At 46.8% G+C, this 22,700-nt stretch overlaps 2 protein-coding genes across 3 annotated transcripts in view; one reads left to right on the forward strand and one right to left on the reverse strand.

Moving 5' to 3' along the window:
* The window catches only part of LOC127018314 (TGF-beta receptor type-2-like), a 33,721-nt gene extending 19,709 nt beyond the window's left edge, over positions 1-14,012 (forward strand). The window contains exons 3-7 of the mRNA XM_050899870.1: positions 3,893-4,095; positions 7,183-7,991; positions 8,108-8,249; positions 9,493-9,620; positions 13,521-14,012. Of these exons, the coding sequence (XP_050755827.1) occupies positions 3,893-4,095; positions 7,183-7,991; positions 8,108-8,249; positions 9,493-9,620; positions 13,521-13,733 (1,495 nt within the window). The 3' untranslated portion in view covers positions 13,734-14,012. The remainder of the gene's footprint in view (positions 1-3,892; positions 4,096-7,182; positions 7,992-8,107; positions 8,250-9,492; positions 9,621-13,520) is intronic.
* A 3,093-nt stretch (positions 14,013-17,105) lies between these two features.
* The window catches only part of OSBPL11 (oxysterol binding protein like 11), a 42,841-nt gene continuing 37,246 nt past the window's right edge, over positions 17,106-22,700 (reverse strand). For both annotated transcript variants that reach the window (XM_050899915.1, XM_050899916.1), the window contains exons 11-13: positions 21,284-21,466; positions 20,484-20,637; positions 17,106-19,062 (exon numbers count right to left, since the gene is read on the reverse strand). In XM_050899915.1, coding sequence (XP_050755872.1) covers positions 18,985-19,062; positions 20,484-20,637; positions 21,284-21,466 — 415 coding nt within the window. In that variant the 3' untranslated portion in view covers positions 17,106-18,984. The remainder of the gene's footprint in view (positions 19,063-20,483; positions 20,638-21,283; positions 21,467-22,700) is intronic.

A 22,700-nucleotide genomic window follows, 5' to 3' on the forward strand; every position in this document is an offset into this window, starting at 1 on the left:
GACTTTCTCTTCCTCTCCCTTTGACTCCATTAAAACTACAATTTGCAGTAAAAAATTATTTGGGCTGCCCTATAATTAGTATCAGTTTATTTTCTAAATAAATTAAGCATTTAAGTGCCCAACACAAAGTGTGGCAAGTTTGCTGCGGGACCTCTAAACCCCCATAGACCCCTGAATTTAGCTTTACAAGCTGAACCCAAGGGCAAAACCAGCAGCCCTGACCCCCAAACCCATGATGTCCTCCTGCATCAGGCTGGTGAAACCCTGGTTCACGTGCAGGGGTGCAGCCGAGGTCTGTCCCCATTCAGCACATGGACATCGGAGCTGGTACCAAACTGGGGTTTAACCCACTGGGTTTAACCCACCTCCTTCCCATCCCCTGGGAAAAGCCTTTTTCTGCTTCTGTGGTAGATGCCTGGAAAGGAAACACAATCTTGTATTTCAGGCCAAGCACACACCACATCGTTTGGCCCAGAAGAGTGCCTCCCCCAGCTCTTTGGTCCCCATGAGCAAAACTAAAAAAACCATCCATTTTGGGTCTGCCCAGAGTGATTTTCCTCCTCTTTCCCTTTTAATTTGGCTGCCAAAGTGAAAGCCAGCCAAGCACTTATCACTAGGCTTTATCTCAACCTGCTAATTAGCATGAATGCTGTACGCCCTGCTTTCAGTAGGAGTTTGCCTCAACATAATTGTTGCATTATGGACTTAAAAAAAACAAAACACAAAACCAACAAGAAACACAAACAAACAAACAAAATCCACCCCCTGCCCCAAATTCCCCTACACGGACATGGAGAAGCCACCTTAAATCCTAGGTAGGCAATCCAGGATCTCACTGGGTTTTCCCATTGACAGCCTACATGTACAGGAAGAAGCAAGACCACTGCAGCATAAATCCCCACGCCAGGAAAGCAATCCCACGGCACAGGATGGGGCTGCACCTTGCACCATGTATCAGATGGGGTAAGGCAGCTGTGGGGTCACAAATAACCTGCTGGCCCTGCAGCCTCCTCCCAGCATCTCCCACTCCATCCTAAAACCCATCCTGAGATTAAGATCCCTGCAGGCAAGGCTCACCTCCAAGCCAGCCTCGCTCCCACTGCTCACTTGCAGAGGCATATTTGGATCATCTGAACTTGTCCTGTGTGGGTATCACAGTCACAGCAGCAGCTGTGGCCCCATGCCCATGAGCAACGTGCTCACGTCCTCCAGCGTGCCCAGCCTGGGCAGCCCATGGAGGAGGGATCGCACCCTCCTAGGACTCTTCAGCTCGAAGCTCCTCTGACAAATTACCTAGGAACCACAAGAAAGTGTGGGGAGCGCTGAAACCAGGCAACTTCACCAGGGAGAGGATGACAAAGTTGGGTTCTTCCCCCTGCTTTTATGTCTGACTTCCCAGCTGACCTCGAAGGCATCGTGAAACCTCACCATACCTTCACCCTCCCACTTTGCACCGCTAGGTCAGGAAGCAGAGGCTGTCCCTGGAAAAGTAATTAATGGTTGTAATTTCCTTTGAACGCCCCCAGGAGTAGCTGCAATGTTTGCCAGCCGCCCATAGCCGGTGCGGGGCCGGTCATTCCCCATCACTTGTCCTCACCCCAGGGCTGCCCTGCAAACCTGACCAGTGCCGGGTTATCCTGCCTCCTCTGGCGAAGGCTCTGGAAACAAGGGTCAAACCCTGGTGCTCCGCTCTTAGTTCTTAGTTAGGTCTTAATTACCCACTGGCTCTATGAGGCAGGCCCGGATCCTCCCTGTAGGAGAAGGGCTGCATCCCGGGTCGCATTTCCCTGGTGGTGCTGGCAGGGCAGGAGCTGCCCGGCCCCGAGCTGCCCGGCATGTCTTGCGTGCCATGCCAGCAGCCTGTGTTAGCTCCACTCCGTCTCTCCGAGGGTGAGACGCTCCATCACGACACCAGCAGCTGCCTCCTAATCCCATCTCCAAGCTCCAGTTCCTTTCAGCTGCCACTATCTGCCCCACAAAGGGACATAACCCAGTTCATGCTTGGCCATTCCTAAACCCACCTGGGCACCCCAACTTTTCAGGATCTCCACCATTTGCTCCCCAAACCTCTTCCCTCACCCAGCTTGATAAACAACAGGTGGAGAGGAAGCCATAGGTCCAACAAGGATGACTCCACCACGCACCAAAAGAAGGGAGCTCCCAGCACGGGGACGCAGCTGTGCCGGACCCTCTAGCCAAGCCCTCTTGTGTTGAGCCAATGCTGCCCGAATCTGTTGGGAGAGCTGGGGTTTTCCAGCAAAACAAGCGCCCTGTGCTTGAGGAGTCGGACGACAACCAGAGCCAAACCCATCCTTTTGCTCTACATGTGACACTTTTCCATGGCTTTAATGGGAGCCCAATCTAGGTGATGCTAAGCAAAAAATGTGGCATGTGAGAAGGACCTAACCTGGCTGCTGAGCATTGGTGGTTAAAAAAGCTCTAAGGACACCAGCATTATGGAGCTAGACCTGATGCTACAAGCCACATCTCAGTGAGTAACTGGAGTTCCGTGAATGAGACATTTTGGTAATAGGCCTTGAAATATTTCACCTGTTCTCACTGCGCTTGCTGAACACTTGTCCGCAGTTAAATGCAACACGGGCATTGGGATATTTTGCATCTTCACTCCAGAAAGGGAAAAATGTCTTGGGAAGTCTTCACCCATGCAGCTCCCATCTCTCAGCCAGTGGAACGGACGTCTCGGTCTTCCCTGGCTGATGTTATGGCCGTCGCTGATGGGGGGGGTTGTTACACGGAGTTGAAGAAATACACAGCGATTAAAAAAAGAAAAAAAAAAGTAGGTCTGTCCTTTCTTTTTGAAACAAAGAACAAAGTCCCTGGAAATGCCAAGAAATTACGCTTCTACCTCCCTCTTAATTATCTAAGTGGAAATAAGGAGGAGCTAGGGCTTATTTGCCATCGCATCCCTGGCTGTGCTGAGCCCCAGCACTCCTCTGCCCCAGACCTGGTGAGGACCGGGACATCACCGGGTGACACAGCAGGTTTCATTTGTAGTTGCTCGGTGTCTGAAGCTGTGGTATGAATGCAGACGCAGCCCCATGCTCGGGGAGTCGTATCGCCTTCACGTTATAATTTGGCAGCTCCAAAGGTCAAGCCGTTTCTAGAAATAGCCCTGACCAGCAACTGAAGGGCTCTACTGCCGCAGGTTGCCAGAGGCAGGAGCAAATGGTCCTGCAAGGACAGGGCGCGACAACCAGCAATTAGCCCAGAGAGAACCCAGGGGACGAGACAGCGCTTACGGGCTCCCCCTGCACGCACGGGCTGAGAGGAGCAGGAGGGAAGAGCCAGCCAAGCAGCGGCTGGGGAGCAGGCCTTTCGGCCCCCATGTCCCCCGCCTCTCCCCTGCACAGGTGAAATTCGGGCAGCAGAGACCCCAGCCCCTGCTGAGGCAGAGATGTTACGACTTTTGTTGCAGCAGAGGTGACATGTGAGGTAGTACCCTCATTTTGGAGGGTTTCCTTAGCGCCGCACAGCCCCATAACCTGCTGGCCTAGCAGCTGGTGTTAGTAAAAGAGGAATTTTGCCCCAAATCCCACGCAGGGCGCTCAGCCTTAGGGTTGGCACTACCTGATTCAAGGCGCGATTATGAACTGGTGAATTATCTACTAGAAACAATCAGAGTCTCTGGCTCACATCCTACTATTGGCGTGTGCTAAACATTTCTTTTTTCACCATTTGGAAGAGACAAAGAGCTTTAACAAAGCCCTTCCAAAGCTCGTGTAATTAGAATTATACCAGAGCCACTGCAAACAAGTAATTCCCTACACAGCTTAAAATGAACGATCTTAAAACCAGGTTTAAGATGACACACAGGTGACACAAAGGCTGAGCTGCTAGACTAACGCTTTGTTGGTTCATTTGGCACGTGCAGGAGACAGGACAACGAGAGCATCAGGATCAGCACGCTCTGCCACAACCCCCACCGCCCCATCGAAAACCTCATGGTCCCCAACTACAACACCTCGCGCTGCATCATGACCCATCAGCCCAGCGAGGACGGGATCATCTACATCTGCGGCTGCGTGGACGAGCAGGAGTGCAACGATAAACTTATCTTTGAAAACCACACCAATGGTGAGTACTTTTGTCAATGTTATTTATGGGGGAGAAGCACCCAACGCTAATGACAAATAACTTGTGTTTCCAATAGAGTAGGAGATGCAATGCCAGAAGGAGCTCTTTCAGCATTTTCTTTGACCTCCCTATCTAAAATCTAGGTAAAATTTGTACCCCGTTACTGAGCCTGGTATTTTATCTGTGGCTAAACCATCCCTCCCAGCAGTGCCTCCAGCCTTGGTCTGGAAACATCAGGCGATGGAAAATCCACCGTATCTCTTGGTAGGCTGTGTCCTTCAGTGCAGGGCGAAGCAACTGGGGAACCCAAAAGCTGATGTAACCCAGCGTGAGTCAATGCTCTGAAAGCTTTAAATAAATCGCGTCAGAGCAAATCCTGCCCCGGCACACCCACGGGAACCGCTGCCGTCCGCCACGGCTGCAACCCAAAAAGGTGGCGGTGCCGGGGTGCGAGGCTCGGCACGCAGCGGTGCCTCCCCTGCCGCTCTCCTGGGCATTTCTGCAGCGGCGTTTCTCTCGGGCAGGGATGGCCAGAGCCACCCTGGTACTGTACACATACGTGAGCGCGGCTTGGCACGCCTGTAGACGCTTCTGCAGATGGCTGGAGATCCAACAGGAGCTGTAAATCCACAGGAGGGAAAACTAAGAGGCAGCTCGTTTCTGTACCTCGGGAGGGTCGTATACTTTGGAAACGCTTCCAGCTAGATCCTGAGCCTTCGGGGGCTTGTCCAGACCTCCCTAACTCCAAATGGACCAGGTTTATCCAAGTGCCCGTCAAGAATCTGACCCGTAACAAAAGCAAAGTGAAACCCCTCCGATTTTCCATAATTACAGAGCAACGAGGTGCTGAAAATGAGCCTAAGCATAACCTGCAAGTCAGCGGCATAGCTTCTCCCGCAACGCAAGGAAAAAAGAAAAAAATCACATAAAATGCAAATTCTCAGAATAAACAAGCCACTTTTAATGAAGGCAAACGATGCTAAATTTGGCAGTTCTTTGCTGCTTCCCGAGCCAAACATAACAGGTACACACACTTCTAGGGAGAGATAGTCAAATCCCAAAGCCGATGCTGAGATATGTAATTTCACACAAAAATGACAACTGGCTCATTGGAAATGCCACCCCCACCGAAGGCTGCCACAAACAGCCGCCTCCTGCCAGCCGGCACGTAAAGTGCTGAAACTCGGAGCGAGAGCAGTGCAGGCCTTAAACAATTATCTCTTCTTTGGTTTGGTTTGTGGGGCCAGCTTGGCAAGCCCCGGACTCAGAGACCCCATTGTTTACTTCCTTTTCTGCTTTAAGGGATCATTTGCATTTTAAATATTAACTTATGGTCATCTTCAATAGCATAGACAACTGCTGAGCAGAGATATATCTAATACAGATGAGCACTTCTCTGGCGGCTGAAGCAGGCAGATTTTTTCCCATTTCTTGATTTCTTAAGCCCTGCTTTCAGGTCTGGGCTGCTGGGTGGCACTGCCCTAGCACCAGGGTTGCAGGGGACCCCATCAGAGCTCAGAGACCACCCTAATGAACACACGGAGGCATCCTTTCCTAAAGCTGTGCAAGCAGGAGCCCAGTGAACACCTTGGGAAGACGCTGGGTAGGGTTGAGCATGCAGAGTCCTCTCCACCCCTGCGCCAGCTGAGCCTGGCCCTGAAGGTCCGTCTCCCCTCAGCAGGGATGGAAGGACCCACACAGCGATGCTCGACAAGGCGTGGGTTTAGACCCACGGTTGTTGCCAGAGCAGCTACATTTGCTCTCCGTGGAAGGGGTCTAAGCCGTGCTGCAACCCCTCCATACCAAAGGGCTTGCATCAGGAAGGGGCATCCTCACGAAGGAATTTGCTGAAGTTGGGTTAACTTCCCCTTCTCAGGGCTCGTGCACGCAACTCCCTTAAAAATATCTTCTCTTTCTTCAGAGTTTCAAAGATGGGATCTTAAGCATCGGGTAAATCCATTAAAGCAGTAGGTGATATCCAGGCCTAACGCTTTCCAAAATAAACATATTCCTGAGTTCATTATTGATTTATATCAGTTTAGGTTGATCTTGTGGTTTGAACCTGATGCCTATTTTAGAAACGCTTTCACAGCCTTGCAGAAATTAGCTGCAGCACATTTTTTTGAAATTTGCCAAGGAAAATAGCTAAACGCTCTGTTTTTCCAGAACCTGAATTATGATCTGCACACACTGAGGTCAAGCAGCACGAGTTTTGCTTATGGAATGATTCTTATCCCTCTTCCCCTGGGTTATTATACTTGGCAGAAAAACCTCTGAGTAAGATATTACTTGAATATCTCTACTGAAGTCAGCATGTTTATTCCAGGAATCGTGAACATCAAAGGATCAGACAATTATATGTTGTGCAAGGGTTAGGGCTTTTTGTGTGTGTCCCCCTCCCCTTGATGATCTGAAGGCTGACGGGGGTTTAAAAGAAATAAAACAAAAGCAGCCATGCCCGGTCAGTTGACAGGGGTTGGTGTTGTAACGTGGCGAGGAAGGAGATGCCAACACTGGCAGAGCGCGCTGAAACAATGCTCCTTTGCGCTAATTATCACGCAAAGCATCCCAGCGCTCCCCTGGGCTCGGTGGTCCTGCATGCTGCCCACCCTCTCCAGCATCCCTCCTGGCTCTCCGTGCACCACAGGGCTCCAGCAAAGCTCCAGCCCCAAACCCCCTCAGAGATTTGCTCTGTTCGAGCCTTACCCCAGCTTTATCGCTGTTATTTCTGCCCCGGCTCCCCTCGCTGTGAGCACAAGCGGCTACCGAAGGGCAGCCGAGACGTTTTGGTGGCAGCGGCAGGGTCTCGCATGCCGCACCGCCCAGCCCAAGTAATGCCGGCCAGCATCCTGAACCCTCACTTGATAAATGGAGCTAAATTTGAGACCTAAACCAAGCAGCCCCCTTCATAACTGCCTACATCTGCGTTCTTTGCCGGGATGGGGCTTGTGCGCAGCGAGCATTGCAGCCCCACAAAGGGCTGCGCTTCATTAATGGCTTCGCATATTTCCCTCCTCCACGTGATGAAAACGAGCTGTTTGCAGACCCGCGGCGGCAGCGCCCTCGCCTTTGCTTTCCTCCCCGCAGGCTACTCCATGCTGCAGAGCAAAGAGGTGATCCCGGTGGCCGCCATCAGCCTCCTGCCCCCGCTGCTGGTGGCGGTGATGATCACAGTGATATTTTACCTCTGCCGCACGCAAAAGCGGCGCAAGAGAGCCAAGGCATGGGGCGGGAAACCGGGACAGCCCCCGGCGCTGCCAGAGCCGGGGAGGTCTGCCGAGCGGGAGGAGAAGTTGTCTGTGCTGATGGATGAGAGCCCAGCCGGCGCCAGCCCTACCTGCGCCAGCAGCCACCCCGCCGAGCTGCTCCCCATTGAGCTGGACGAGATGGTGGGCAAAGGGCAGTTCGCGGAGGTGTGGAGGGCCAAGCTGAGCCACAGCCGCTCGGGGCAGTACGAGACGGTGGCTGTGAAGATCTTCCCCTGCGAGGAGTACTCCTCCTGGAAGAACGAGAGCCAGATCTTCACCGATGCCAGCCTCAAGCATGACAGCGTCCTGCAGTTCCTCACCGCCGAGGACCGGGGCACCGGGCCCCGCCGGGAGTACTGGCTCATCACTGCCTACCACAGCCGCGGCAACCTCAAGGACTACCTCTCCCACCACATCCTGAGCTGGATGGACCTGCAGAAGATGGCGGGCTCCCTGGTGAGCGGGGTGGCCCACCTCCACAGCGACTACACCGCCTGCGGCAGGCCGAAAATCCCCATCGCCCACCGGGACATCAAAAGCACCAACGTCCTGGTGAAGAATGAGCAGGAGTGTGTGCTCTGTGACTTCGGCATCGCCATACGCCTCGACCCTTCCCTGACGGTGGACGACTTTGCCAACAGTGGGCAGGCAAGTATGACCCCCAGGCTCTCCCTGGAGGGGACCCTTTGCAAACCACCCCTGGTCACCCCACAGCCGAAGCCCTCGCCCACCCCTGCTAATGCCTCTCTCCTCTTTGCGGGCAGGTGGGCACCGCCAGGTACATGGCCCCAGAGGTCCTGGAGTCCAGGGTGAACCTGGAAGACCTGGAGTCTTTCAAGCAGATGGATGTCTATTCCATGGCCCTCGTTTTGTGGGAAATGGCCTCCAGATGTGAAGTGGTAGGAGGTAGGAGCATCGCACTGGGGTTGCCACGCACCTTTTTGCTCCCTTCCTCCCCGTATGGGGACATGGCTTAGTCCCACATCCCCACCGATGGCACGGGACCTGATTTGGGGTGGCTCAGGTCTCTGCAGGGCTGCTAAGAGCTGACGGCAGATCCTCCCCCATGGCTGCCTGCCCTGCGTGCTGTGGCTCGAGGGGGCCGGCTCAGGACTGGACCCTGGGGGGTCATCTGGTCCAGCCCCCGCTCAAAGCCAGCCAGCCGCCAAGTCACATCCGAGTCAGTGCTGGCAATGCAAAGCAAACCAAGCAGGAAGAGCCGAAGCTGCCTCCCCCTCCCCGGCCACAACCACTTTTTTTTTTCAGACAACACCAGAGAGTTTATGTTGCAACGGGGACTCGCAAACTCCAGCCTCCGACAGACCCACGTCCCCCCTCACTTCCCAGAGCCACATCCTGGCATCTGAAATTGCATGTAGCAAAACATTTAATTAACTGCCCTGCTGTTAGCCCCTGCCCGTCCTGCTGCCTGCTCCCCTCTCTTCCCTTTTTAGCTCTCTCCGGTTCCTTCCCTGTCCCACCTACTTGCAATACAAGACAACGGAGCTGCAAGAAGCTCCAACCCTCGGCAAGAAAGCTGCCCCAACTGCCCTGCGTGCCCCACACTCGGCAGTGGGAGACCCTTGCCTGACTCAGATGCCGGGTGCATCCTTTACTCCCGAGCCAGCATCCCAGGCCATCCCTCCCCACCCGTATTTCGCCTGCATTTGCATCTGGGCAGGAGCTGGCAGAAACCAGAGTGGCCTCTCACCTCTGCAACAGTGAGTTTCTCCTTGGCCTCCCACAACATGGGGTTGCTCTTCTGGAAGAGCCATTTCTCTTCTAACCCAATCCATGCCCGCAGCAGGAATCTGGATGCTGGTACCGTAGTCGCCTCTCCCGTCTTTCACCAGCGCAACACATTTTACCTGCTCAAAATACGTCTCACCCAAAGACAAACCAAGTCCTTTGTAGTACATCTCTTGGATTCAGGAAGGTGGTCAGATGGTTCCTCAGTCCTGTCTCTGAAAACAACTTCTACATGAAAACCCAGCACTACGTTTCTATGTTCAAATTCTAAATTGTTTCCAGATCCCTTTATTTTTGCAGACTGATAAAAACAAATTTATTCTCATCCGGTGGACCATACCATAGCAAAGCAGTGAATGCATTAAAAACATCCTGTAATACTGCTGTTGCTTCCTTGCAGAGGTAAAGAATTACGAGCTGCCTTTTGGGTCAAAAGTCCAGGAGCAGCCCTGCGTGGACACCATGAGGGACATCGTGCTGCATGGCAGAGGGCGACCCGAGATCCCAAGCAGCTGGCTGGTGCATCAGGTAAGCTGGGAGTAGCCGGTTCAGAAAAGAGCAACCCACATTGTCCCATCTCACTAAGCCAGCCTGAAAAATGATTAAAGCTGTAATCAAAGCAAAAGTGGGCAGAACTCCTGGGCCCGACTTCCAGCTCCATTTTGGCTGGCTGAGCCCACATAAGCCCCACTAGACCCATTTCCCTGGTGTATAAAAGCCACCAGCCAGGGGTACAGCAAAATTTATTGATCAATAGCCATGATCAGGAAGCGTTATGAATGCCAAGTGATGGTATTCAGTTATCTTGAAGACAACAGCAAAATAGAGCACTTCAGTGCAGGTTCTTCTCATGAAACAGTAAATCATTTGAGTTGACCTCACTTCTCCCCTAACCACCGTATCCAGAAAGCTCTAGCTCAGAAAACACAGTCCCTCGCACACAGCCATCTCACAGCAGGGACAAAGGGGAAGAAGGTGCATCCAGCCTTCTGCCTGCTTGATTATGGAGGTTTCAAGCTCAAAATTACCTCTAACATGAGAGGTCACGACTTAGCATGGGAGAAGAAAGACTTCCACTTCCATCTCCCTCGAGTGAAACAACCAGGAAACACACGTGAAGCTAAGAGCAGGGAACCTGCTGGGCTCAAGTCTTGCCGAGGGGAGGTCTTTCACCAGCCTTCAGCTCAGAAGGTCTGAAAGCAAAGTGTTTTAGCCCAGAAAGCATAACCCAGTGCTCTAGAATAGAAACACTTTGGCGATGATGAGATGTGCTGTGTTAAAAACATCCACAAGCACACCCAGACCAACCAGCTCCAGAAATAATAGCTACCTCCTGGCCCTGACAGGGTCCTCTTCCCACAGGTCCAGTACTTTCTTCCATGCATTGAGGACACAAGGGGTAACAGCCACACTGACCGCGACTTTCAAATCTTGCCTGACTTTGGTACTTCTTAAATTCCACACGTCTTGTGGAAAAACACCATCTGCTGATCAACAATTCCGTTCATCTGAAAAACAAGCTGAACCATTGAGCCTGCTGGCTCACAGAGCCGTGCAGTGTTCAGTGCATCGTTTTGCAGTATCCACCCATAAAACACACCGCTACTGCTTCCACTCTGCCTGGATGGCACATAAAGCCAGGCTTTTCAAAAGGAGAGATATAATTTCATGATCTTAGCAGGCCATGTGTTCCCTACAGCATCTCCTCTCAAAACCATGTTTGTCAAAAGACTCACAACCGACCTGAACGACCAAAGCTGCAAACACCATCAAATGCATCTGTGGTTTCTGCTGGACCATCAGTGAGTTTATCAGTCAGTGAGTCCACTTCTGAAGCTCACCCAGCCTTCTTCCTTGATGAAGGCAAATACAGGAACTTCAATCAGCACTGCTACATATTTGAAGCTTTTGAGTATTCATCTCAGACATTCACTTCCCAGGGTCTCTGATAAACTTTGAAACCACAAGAAAAATATACAGAGGCTTGGGTTGTCAACAATCACACACTGATAGAGCCTGACCATAACTGCGCTGTTTGCCGAGCTGAAGAAGGGCTGACTGCAATCACCTCCGAGAAATAATGTTGCTGTAGTTGGGTTGGTCTAGCACGTAAACAGAGCAAGGCTTGTAAGGTAGTGACTTTTATTAGACCACCTGATGTTCACTGGGGAAGAGGAACAGAAAAGCCACGTTGTGTTCCCGAAAGCTTGCCTCCGACTAATCTTAGCTGATCTAATAAACATCTCCTTACAAGCCTGGCTTTGCATGATTTGCCAGGCATTTTGCAACCGGTCTCCCCAGGACAGGCACAGGGCAGCACCATCTGCTGGGAACCAGCAGAAAGCCACTGGTTTGTGCCACTTCCAGTGGGAGGAAGCATTGGGTGATGCCAAGAAAGGGTGACAAATTGCTCACCTGAATGGGAAGCACCCACAGATGTTCCCACCAACGAAAATAAGTTTGGTGCAGAGCTCCAAATGCTACTTCCATGTTTCAACCATCAGGATCACTCTCAGTCAAGTGAGGACCTACATTGTTGGCCACTGTTTAAGATTTTCAGCAAACATAAGCGTTAATTTCCCTGACAACGCTGACTCACCCAGCGTGCCGCCCATCAGCAGCTCCAGGGCAACTGTTTGCAAGGCTGCACAATAAAGCCAACTGAAGAAATTTATCCCCAAAGTTTCCCAGATAACTTACAAACGCCTTAAGCTCATGCTTCTACCTCACTTCACACCCCACCAAATTTAAAAAAAAAAAAAAAAGTGGTTATTTAGGCCAGGTAAATTCCTGGATCTGATTCATGAAGCAGCTGAACAGACTGTTGTACTGGCACAACCAAAGGGCTGGTGCAGGACAGGAAGGAGCAGTGGGAGCTTAAGTCAATATTGCCACTAAAAATATACTTGTAAAACTCAGCATCCTTTGGAAATCTGAAATATCAAATGTAAAACCCAAACTAAGTCCATTTTGTGAGCGTAACGAGATGTTCCAGTTTTACCATTCAAAAGAGCATCATCGCTACAAGGCAAACTGCAAATAAATGTCATGATTTCAGGGCAAAATAAGCAAGAAAATCTAATGACTACACCATATGACAGTGCCATGTTCTGTTTGAGAAAAAGGCTTATTTTAAAAGCTTCAGCTAAGCTAGCTCATTTTTGCATGTTAATCAATTATCCCCAAATCCTTTCAACTAAGCTAATAAATGAGTGACATAAGAGGCACTGAAACACACCATCTGTCAGTTTTACTGCACAATCCTGTTCTCTCTAATCTGTGTCCATTATGGAAGATTTAGTACGATGAACCTTAGCAGAGAGCAGCGAGTTCAGAGCAAGGTGCAGAAGGACAGATGACACTGACGGTACACCTCTGTAGGACTTGCATTTTCCTCTTGTGTTGGTCCGTATGAGACTTTTGGGTTCTCTTAATTGCAAATTAAGAAATACACAAAAACCACTGAAAAACATGAAGCTTTATTTAGAATAATGATTTTTCCACTGTGTCGCAACCTTGGTTGACAATGATGCAAAAAGCAATAGCACATGATAGGAATTATATAGGCAAAGGAAGGTTCCACATAGCTTCTGGTGCTAGCTGTGTTACTAGCTTAACAGTGGGGGAAAAATACCAGCCGAATACTGCCATTTTGTTTCTAAGCCCAAAATATTGGGACTCTTTTCAGAGCACTACACAGTTGGGAAAAAAATATATTACTGGGAGACATAAGCATTGCAACTGCAAGGAACTGAATGTGTCTGGAGCACACGGAGAAGTACCCAATCCCACCTAAACCAAGACACTATTTTGTGGTGAGAAAACAAAGTTCAGCTGCACACTGCAATGAATATTTGGCATGGCACACCCTTTCAGAAAGCTGCTAAAACAAGAAGTCAGAGATTTAAGAAGTTTAATTCCAAACTTGCCTTTGAACACCCCCCCACCGTCCCTCCCCTCCATCCAGGTGTAACAGCCAGGGCACGGGCTTGAAACCCAGAGACCTGGGCTCAGCGGCCAGCCTGCAGGTCACCACCTGCACCTCCCCTGTCCCTCCCGATTTTAGGATGCTCCGATCTGAACGGGCAAGGCTGAGACAGGAGACAGAGGGCCTATTTCTTTCTGGCCCCTATTTAAGTCCCACAGTCAACACAAACCAACTTCCATCGAGGATTTCCAGGGAGCGTGGAAAATGCTTGGGACCAGATCCCAGGTGAGCTAAGGCTGCTGCTGTAACACTAGCAGTGCCAGTAACGGTGCAAGCATTAGCACTTGCCACAACTTACCAAGGCTGTCTCCTCCTGTGCTTAAGCTTGGCCAAAAAAAAAGCTGTCAAAAGTATGGTAAAACACTCTGATTGCATTAGATCAGCTTTTAGCTTCTCTTCCTCCTGCCTTCAGATCTTAATTTCAGCCCTTCTGACTGCAGGGAATGCGTTTTCTGTGCGACACCATCACGGAGTGCTGGGACCATGACCCCGAGGCTCGCCTCACTGCCCACTGCGTGGCCGAGCGCTTCAACCTGATGGCACAGATGGATTGCGATGACATCCTCAACAACAACACGGACAACGAGGCCAGCAAAACAGCTTCTCCAGGCGGGGAGCACCAGGACAGTGACGGTAGCAGGAATATGCAGTGACACAGCAGGCAAAAAGCCTCATCACAAGAAACGAGAGGATAAGTAAGAAGCATTGAGCTCATGGGAAAAAAACTCGCTCTGTTTTTCAAAATGGAACTAAGATCTAGTACATAACTTATTTATCAGATCTGTTTCCTCCCACAGATACAGTGAACTGTGGAATCAATACTTTGGTTAAAGTGCAACATTATATATGAACTGATTTTGTACTTACTTTAAATGTATAATGATGCAAAGCATTCCTTTTATTATTTTTTAAAATAATAATGTTTAATCTTTTATTAATAAGCACCTGAATTCCATGTCTATCTTTTCAAGTCCTTCCATATTGCCATCATGAGTTTCTCTTCTAACTGCTTAGTTAGATTCTGTAGCGATCAAGACAATTTTCAATTTTCCTTTTTTTAATGGCCTCCACACAAAAAAAAATTTTGTTGTAGCAGCAGAAAAAACATCTTGAGATGTAACACACCCTCAGTGGAAGAAATGCTGGCACCCAAGAAAATTACTCATTGATCAGACAGTCCTTAATACAGTGTAAAGATACCCGATAATCCAGTTTGCAAAAGCCTGATTCGCTGCAACTACAACACACCTTTTTTCACTGGGGAATTCCTGGGTATACGTGATAGTTCAGGTGGGTATGTGAAGTTGCTTCGATAGAAAGAAAGTCACCAGTGTAGACACTGCTGTTTCACTCTAGGAAGTCTCCATACAGGATACCTAGACAACTCTTTCCCCCTATCAGTCCAGTTTCCAGCCACCTCTAGCCAACAGATTTGTGCCACAGTAATAGCGTCACCACAAATGTGTTGGCTAATTCTTCTTGCAACTCTTTCACACCCCTCCGCTGTGTTACTCAACCTGAAGAAACATGATCAGACAGAACTGGGACCTTTACTCCTGTAACCACCAGGCCAAGCCAGGCTGCCGCTGTAGCGGAAAGGCAATTAAGGAAAGGTAAGTCATACCTCGCTCTGAACCCTGGCACTGTGCAAATCTTAATCCCTCCACCCTTGGGAGCAAAAGGTAATAAAAACCTTAGCTGCTACTAAGAAGCCCTGCAAGCCCATACCTGACACTCACCTACGCAGAGGTATATCTTTCAGGATAGCATCGGAGAGGAATACTTTGCTTGCCAGCACGCAGCTGCATGGATCGACCCCTACAAGAGAGGGGAAGGGAGAAAACCGTACAACAGCCACGAGCCTTCTAGAGCCGAGGCTCCCCGATGTGGAGCAGGGAAGCAGATCTGCAGGGCTGTTTTGGTTTTCTAAAATGCACAGCTATGACAGCACCAGCCCATACAAAAAGCTGCTCTTCTCTCGCTGTTGTTTCCACCTCTTTGGACCGTTACCACAACTCCTAAATTAAAAGCCTAGAACAAAATTATCTCTAAACCCTTCGAAGAAGGATGGAAGGGGAATGAATTAGGTTGCATCAAATCTAAATAATAAAAACTTACTTTAGCTACCACGTATAAGTCTCCACCTGCAACTGTGACCACACCTTTCATTCTCACCAGTCCCCCACCTGGTTGCTACCTCCTGTCATCTTGTGATTTTTCAAGCGCACACCCTTTCCACCCACCTGACTTCAGTCTCATTTCTTTAATATATTAACCACCGCTCTACTGTGTGTATGCCCAAGAGAAACACAGAGCATGGGGCAGCTTTTCTGACACGGAGGTAAGAAACTACAGGAACACACCGAACTCCCCCAGGCCGTCTGATCTTTCCTTCCTGTAATATTCAGTGCAGAATTTCCCCTACCAAGTTTTGCACCAAGTTGTTTGGATACAACACTGATGATTATGTTTACTTGTTCTTCCAAGTTCAGTTCAAGAGGCTTTAAAAGACACTCTGACCTGTTCTTCCCACAGGTGACTGGGACAGAGGGGGATCAGCCCCTGCAAACTAGACATTGAAGGCTGCATCTCTGGTTCTGATGGCTGAAATCCAAATTCTCCTGAGGAGACAGAGACTTAATCCTAGGCTTGACAGTTCATACTGTAAATGTGCTGAAAAACATCTCAATCTATTCCCCTCCCCATGCCTAAAATCTTGAACACTCTGATTTACATATTGCATTTTTTTCCATGAAAACCAAGTCCAGAATCAAGCTTTCAGGATTATACACGCCTGAATGCCTGCGTTAAATAGGAGTGACTTGTCACACTCTGTTTTCCACGAGCAGCAGGGTATGCAGCAGCTCTGAAGAGAGCCACTTGTTTAAGCTCCAAGATCTGTTTATAACTCAGGGAGCCTAAAACCACTGAGATCAATAAGAATTTTGCTCTTAACTTCAGTGGAGCCCAATCAAGCCAGAAAGACAGAAGAGAACATAAGCCGAAATCCTACATTTTGCCATGCTCCCCGTTGAACACACTGTGGTTCTAGCAAATATCTACAAAGGAAGCAGCAGTGAGCCCTTCCCTTCGCTCCAGAAGGTACAAGTTGGAAACAACAGCCGTTATGCAAGAGAATCAAATCTGGTCAGAGTTGGAAATACATCCATTAGTCCGTAGGGTGCTTGCAACTCTCAGAAGAATCACATAAATGTCTTACAATTTAAGCTGGATATTCAGTGGCTAGATTTTTATTTTTTAAACCTTTTTCATCTATGTCTTGTGTTTCTAGAAGTAACTAGAAATTTGCAGCGCAACTAAATCCACATCAGGAAGCCATTCCAGTTCTTGTGATCGTCTGAGCAAAGGAAGGCTTTACCTTTTTCTTTTTTTTCTAGCAGCACCCCCATGTTAAAAGAAATTGTTTCATGTGTTTTAAAAGACGACTACTTCAGCGTTCAGGGTCTATTTTTACACAACAAAATTAGTTACAGCTTTCTTAGTGTGAAACCACAAGCATACCAGATGAGGGTGGAAGAGAAATAACTTGACTAATAACATTATATAAGGAACACAAATGGGTTTATGGTCAACATGGGAGCTTTTCAGTCTGTTTTACAGCCATCACCTTGACAAATTTCCAAATCAAAATTTTAAGCAGAGCTCAGTGACTGAGTCATAAGTCTCTATTTTAATAAGCACAAGTCTGATCCCTGGAGTATGCTCAGCTGATAGAGGTTTGTCTTCTGCTCTAATCACTGCAGTATTAAAAGCTGGACCTTGCACCACAGCCCTTGCTGTTTGTTTAAAGCAAATCTGCCATGTGACACAGATAAAACAACTATGAAACATATACAGTGTTGTAAATTTATTTTCTGTCCCTCTGCCACCCCCAGTTTGGTGCAGGTACCGATGAACCATGGAAGTTCACGCATTGCCATCATGATTCCTACCCCAAATCCTGGAATTGGCCAAGGAGCACAGCCCAAATGTGCTGCAGACCCAGAAACAAGGAGGAACTAATCCCACTGTTTTCATTTTTATTTTTATTCCTGGTTAAACAAGAAAATGCCCAATGGATATCCAAAACTAAACACAACAGGATGGTTGTATAGAATATCACAAACAAGACAGCAAGGCCTAAAACATTCTTCTGCTGGATACTATAGTTACTACTCAAGTGCACAGTGCCAAAATATCCCACTTTAAGGGCCAAGGAAGCCCCAGACAGACAGATCGCCAGCATAAAAGATAACAACAACCACCTACTCTTCCTGGTCACCTGATCTCTAGGAAAGCAGACAGAACAAATGAATCATTTTGTAGTTTTATTATCCCCACCCCCACTTCTCACAAATGGACTATGACTCGCATTGAGATCTCAGTGCATTTCACAGCAAAAAAAAAAGTACAAGAGGATCAAAATAGTTGTGCATAAACCCAACTCTTTTTTTGCACAATTTACAGTTTGTGTTGAAAGTTAACATGGTTATTTAAACCTTCTGATGCATTCTTACACTTGCATCTTCTCCATGGAAAACATCTTACCAGATCACACAGTTGTGAGTTCTCATGATGCTGGATCAGGTGCAGCCATTGCCATGGCTGGGAAGTGGCAGATAATGTTATATACACTGATTGGAAGACTACATCAGAAGAAAAAACAGATTAAGGCACCACTGTTGGAAAAATTAAGGTAGCTTGTAGTTACAACAATAACGAAAGCCATAATAAGTACTATTCTTAATTGCCCGCAATTCTTAGACTTCAATAAAATAGTTATTAAAAAAAACAAAGGATGTTTGTACCTGAATACAGTTTCCTGATATCTGATTGTGTTTCAAATCAATACCCAGTTCTCAGCATAATCAGCTTTTTTTTTTTTATGGTAAGATGAAAAGCCAGGACCTACAGTCCATGTATTCACAGGTCACATTTCACTGCTTTGTTCTGAGTAATACCACAGGAGAAAAACCAAAACAATCCAAAGGACAGTTTGTAACACTGATACTTCACCTCTGGGATGATTAGATGGGCAGAGAAATTTAAATACAAAATTGTACGTTTTCTGTTTGTTTTGAAAGCCTTAGTCCTCGGGAAGGGAAGGTGGAGGAGAAAAAAAAAGGCCAAACCTCATTACATTATAACAGCAGAAAAATCAAAGTCACTCAAAGAGATTTAATAAAATTAGGAGTTGAAAAGTGTTCAAATTACTTTTCCAATTCAAGTCAATTATTTCAAGTATATTAAAACGTTTCAGAGGAAAAATTTCTCCATGGTTACAATTCTAATTGCTTTTATAAATCCATAAAAAAGAAAGGTAGTCTCTACACATATCCCATATTCCTCCGATGCATGCACTTGTTCTCTCTGAAGAAAAAAGTCATCATGATCCAGTTGTTTCTTAACACTGATTTCAGGCACATCTTCCAAACGCCCTTCCAGTTTTCACCAAAAAGGTTAATCACTGGGCATAAAAGCAGAAATTTTTTGTCGCTGTTGTCGTCTACATGGGTACTGAGCAGATTTCAGTTATTAAAGAGCTTGACGCAGATTCTGAAAAAAGTTCCCATGTCACTCCAAAATCCGACAGGTCCTTCTCTTAGGCAGCTTTGCAATCAGATCTACTTAGAAGAATCTTACACAATTCAGATAAAATCTCTTGGCTCATACAAAAAACAAGTTGGTTGAATGTACCTGGCAAGTTTGTCTCTACAACTTTGATGGTTTTTTTTTTTAATCTTTTTTTTTAATAGCTTTAAAGTGCCCTAGTATATTTATTTCTTTATGCTCATTTAAACTTTCACAATTACGTAAAAAGGGGACACTCAGTGTGATTACTGTGTTTTGAGAGACAGAGGAAAAGGAGAGGAAAATCAGAAAACTCATCTTAAAGCAGCTTTTCTAGTTAGTGTCCGTTTGCTGAGTTTGTGCAGCAGAGACTGTTTTCCAGAGGGGTTTATGATAAACCCAGCCATCTCCCTGCAATTTAAAGAGAAAATATGGTTATAATAAAGACACTGCCCCAGGAGAATTCCCTTCACACAACTATTAGACTGATAGCTGTGAAAACCAGAGGGACATAGCTTATACCTTTAACTCCCACAGATTAAGAAACAGAGATCAACGCTGCAGGCTTCTGAGACTACTTCAGAACACGTACGGACTCTTGCCGAGCCACAGCGCGCTCTGGGAATCGACTGCACTCGTAATTAACCCAGATGGAAAGCCACTCTTCTCAACTCCATGATCCAGATTACTTTAAAAAGCCAAACAAGAAGCCAGCAGAGAGGCAGCTATCCAGGATTATCAGCTCTAACACAGCCCAACTGCTTACCCGGAAATGAAGTAGCTCAGGATTACGTTTAAACATTTTCTGAGTAGATCCGTATCTCCGATTAGCAACAGAATCTCACGTCTTCTAAATCTAGATACTAACAATACAAATATCTAAATCTGAGCTAATCATACTAACATAGGTTTAGAGAACAAAATACTTTATTGGAGCTAACAGATAGTCCTGAACTTTAAAAAAAACAAAACTGGAAGAAACCCAAGGAAAAAACCTCTTTAGTCTATGTTTTAAACCCTTGCTAGATCAGAGATACGGAAAGAAGATGATAATGATGATGAAGGGGGAGTTACATTACTGCAGTTTAACAGATAAAGCTTTCACTACAAGGAGAATCTAAACTACTACAGCATAAATTTTAGTTGAGTCCTCCCCTCTTGCAAGGGGCTCAGCAAAGCTCTCTACACAAGCAGGGTCTCATCATCTGGATGACAAGGAAAGCCTATTTCAAAGTTACCATACTGGCAGCCCCCAGTCTTCCTGGGCAGGCTGCAGTTCACCTTGTTAAAAGTCTTACTATATTATTATTACTACCATTACTGAAATACAGGTTAAACCATTGAACAAATAACCTCCATCCAAAACATAATGAACAAGAACAAAGAAAGTTCTAAGCTGAGAATGAACTCATGTTCCTTCTTGCTAACAGTAATATCTTGGGTTCATATGCACACAACATAAGCAAAATTAGTACTACTGATTATTTTCTTTGAGTATTTACTGTTACAGTCTACTTACACGTGTACATGTAAAGCTGTTTTCCATGTGCCATGAGGAAGCGCCTGGTAAAAGAAACCGGACCACAAAACAGGCAAACATTTTGTTGCAAGAGAATCGCAAAATCAAAGTGTTTGGGAAGTGAAGGGTAACATCACACCTTTACATGTTTGGGAGTGCTTATGTCACCTTACTCTTATGGATCGCATGGAGCTAAACTATAAGATCTAAGGCCAAATACTCTATTCTGACAGGACACGGACCCATATGCACACCTGCTTTCATTGTAGCTCTGCCTCTGCCTTCATCAACAGCTAACTGCTTGGGAACTTACTTCTTTAAGGAAATATTTAGTACACCAAGGTGTTTCTGTTTCAGCACGAAGCCTCTCTTCATTCCTCTGTCGTTCTTCAAGGGCTCGCTTGTGCTCCGTAGCCTTATCGATGTCTCCATCCCGCAGAGACTCTGTTACGTGCTGCCACAGCCTCCTACAAAACAAATTGTTAACTTTACTTTTCAAAAGTTTTCTCAGCCTGCCACCTTGAACTACAGGATCGCCGCATGCAGTTCTTTCAGAGCAGGAGCACTCCCTCCACTTATACATGACAAACCAACCCAGGTCAGAGAACAATGCAGTGCAGGTGGAAGAGCTCACAGTCGAGTCTTATAGCTATGCTAGCAATTAGGAGCAGACAGGAATGGCGCTGAGGTTTTGGCTGTGCCATTCTAGTGTCTGTGCCAATCTAATGTCTGTTTGTATACCCTTTAAAGTTGTTATGGAAGTGTTATTCAACAAGCAGTTTCTTGTGAGGATCTCCCTTGTTAGGAGCTGCCCGGCTGTGTGGCTGATGGTTAAAAACAAATAAGGAGGCTCTGTTCTAGCAGGCACTTTATGAACTCATAAGACAAGTCTGTCCATGAATAAAAGAGATAAGATAAACAACCATGTGCCTCCACTTGTTTTTTGCACTTTTTATTATGCACTTGGTTTTGGTTTTAAAAAAAAAATTAAAAAATTAAGATCACTGCTGCTAAGCACTATCCACAAATAATATCTACATTTGCAGGTTTTCCTAAGGCATTCAGACTGCTTTGGACAAAAAGGGTCAGACAATAGTAAAACACATACTCTACCTAGATTCAAATGGTCCTTGTTTCTCAAGGGGGCGGACTCGTTTCTTCGTCACAGACAGCTTTGTCAAGTCCACATATTTTGTCTCCCCACTGCCGTAGGTGAACTCAAGCACGCTGTTCCACTCCCCTTGCACTCTGCACACCACTGTGTTTGTCACGTTCTGCTTCACTTCACCTGTGACTCTAGGAAAGCAATTTATTTTTAAAAGGCCGTGCCTGAAGACACCCGAGGACTATTCCTTGCATAATCACTCAACTTAATTCTGAATGAGTTTGCAAACTTGTCACACTGTCTTGAAAAACGTTAGTTACTTGAATTGCATTTGCATGGAGAAGCTCAAAGAGCAAAGTGACTTTCACTCGTTGCTCTAGTTCTCTTCATGTTACCCAGGAAACTCCATTTTTGGCTTCAGCTTAAACTTGTTTCCAACCTTTTAACAGAATTGCAAACGAAAAAGAAACTAACACAGGCTGGTTCACATGTAACAAGCAGTTGATCACTTCCACTTGAAACCACATCAGATACATAGTTCAGACTTAAAAAATAAAAATTAAACTTTCTAGCAAGAATATATCTCACTACCTGCTGGCACTTTATGTCACATCTTTACATCTCAATGTCCTCCATATGTAGGTGGTCTCATTTTTATGTTGCTCACATAAGCAGCAGACACACAAAGGCAGAAAGCAAGGTAGGAAACTAGGAATCATGAGAACTGCTTTTCTTTCCTGTCTCTTCCACAGAAACCTCTCCCAATAACAAGATATTAAAAATGTCTAATATGCAATATTTCATTCAAAGTGTTGCACAGATGCTCAAGTATCACCGTAATTACACACACTGATGCATATTTTTTTTCTCAACATCAAGACCAAAGACGTCCTGACACTTCATCCTAAATCAAGCAGTGGAAGCTTACTGAGCGTTGCTAGGCAAGCAAATTGCCACCCTGTCCTGGTTTCAGCTAGGATAGAGTTAATTTTCTTCTTAGTAGCTGGTACAGGGTGTTTTGGATTTAGTGTGAGAATAATGTTGATAACACACTGATGTTTTAGCTGTTGCTAAGTAGCACTTATCCGAAGTCAAGGATTTTTCAGTTTCCCATGCTCTGCCAGCAAGCAGGTGTGCAAGAAGCTGGGAGGGAGCACAGCCAGGGCAGCTGACCTGAACTAGTCAAAGGGGTATTCCATACCATAGAACATCATGCTCAGTATATAAACTGGGGGAAGTTGGCCGGGAGGGGCGGATCGCTGCTTGGGCATCGGTCAGCATGTGGTGAGCAACTGCATTGTGCATCACTTGTCTTTTCTTGGATCTAATTTCTCTTTTTGCTATATTCCTTTTCATTACAATTATTATTATTGTTATTATATTTGTATTATTATTTTATTTTAGTTATTAAACTGTTCTTATCTC

The sequence above is a fragment of the Gymnogyps californianus genome, chromosome 7 (genome assembly GCF_018139145.2).
Source record: "Gymnogyps californianus isolate 813 chromosome 7, ASM1813914v2, whole genome shotgun sequence".
NCBI classification, from domain to species: Eukaryota; Metazoa; Chordata; class Aves; order Accipitriformes; family Cathartidae; genus Gymnogyps; species Gymnogyps californianus.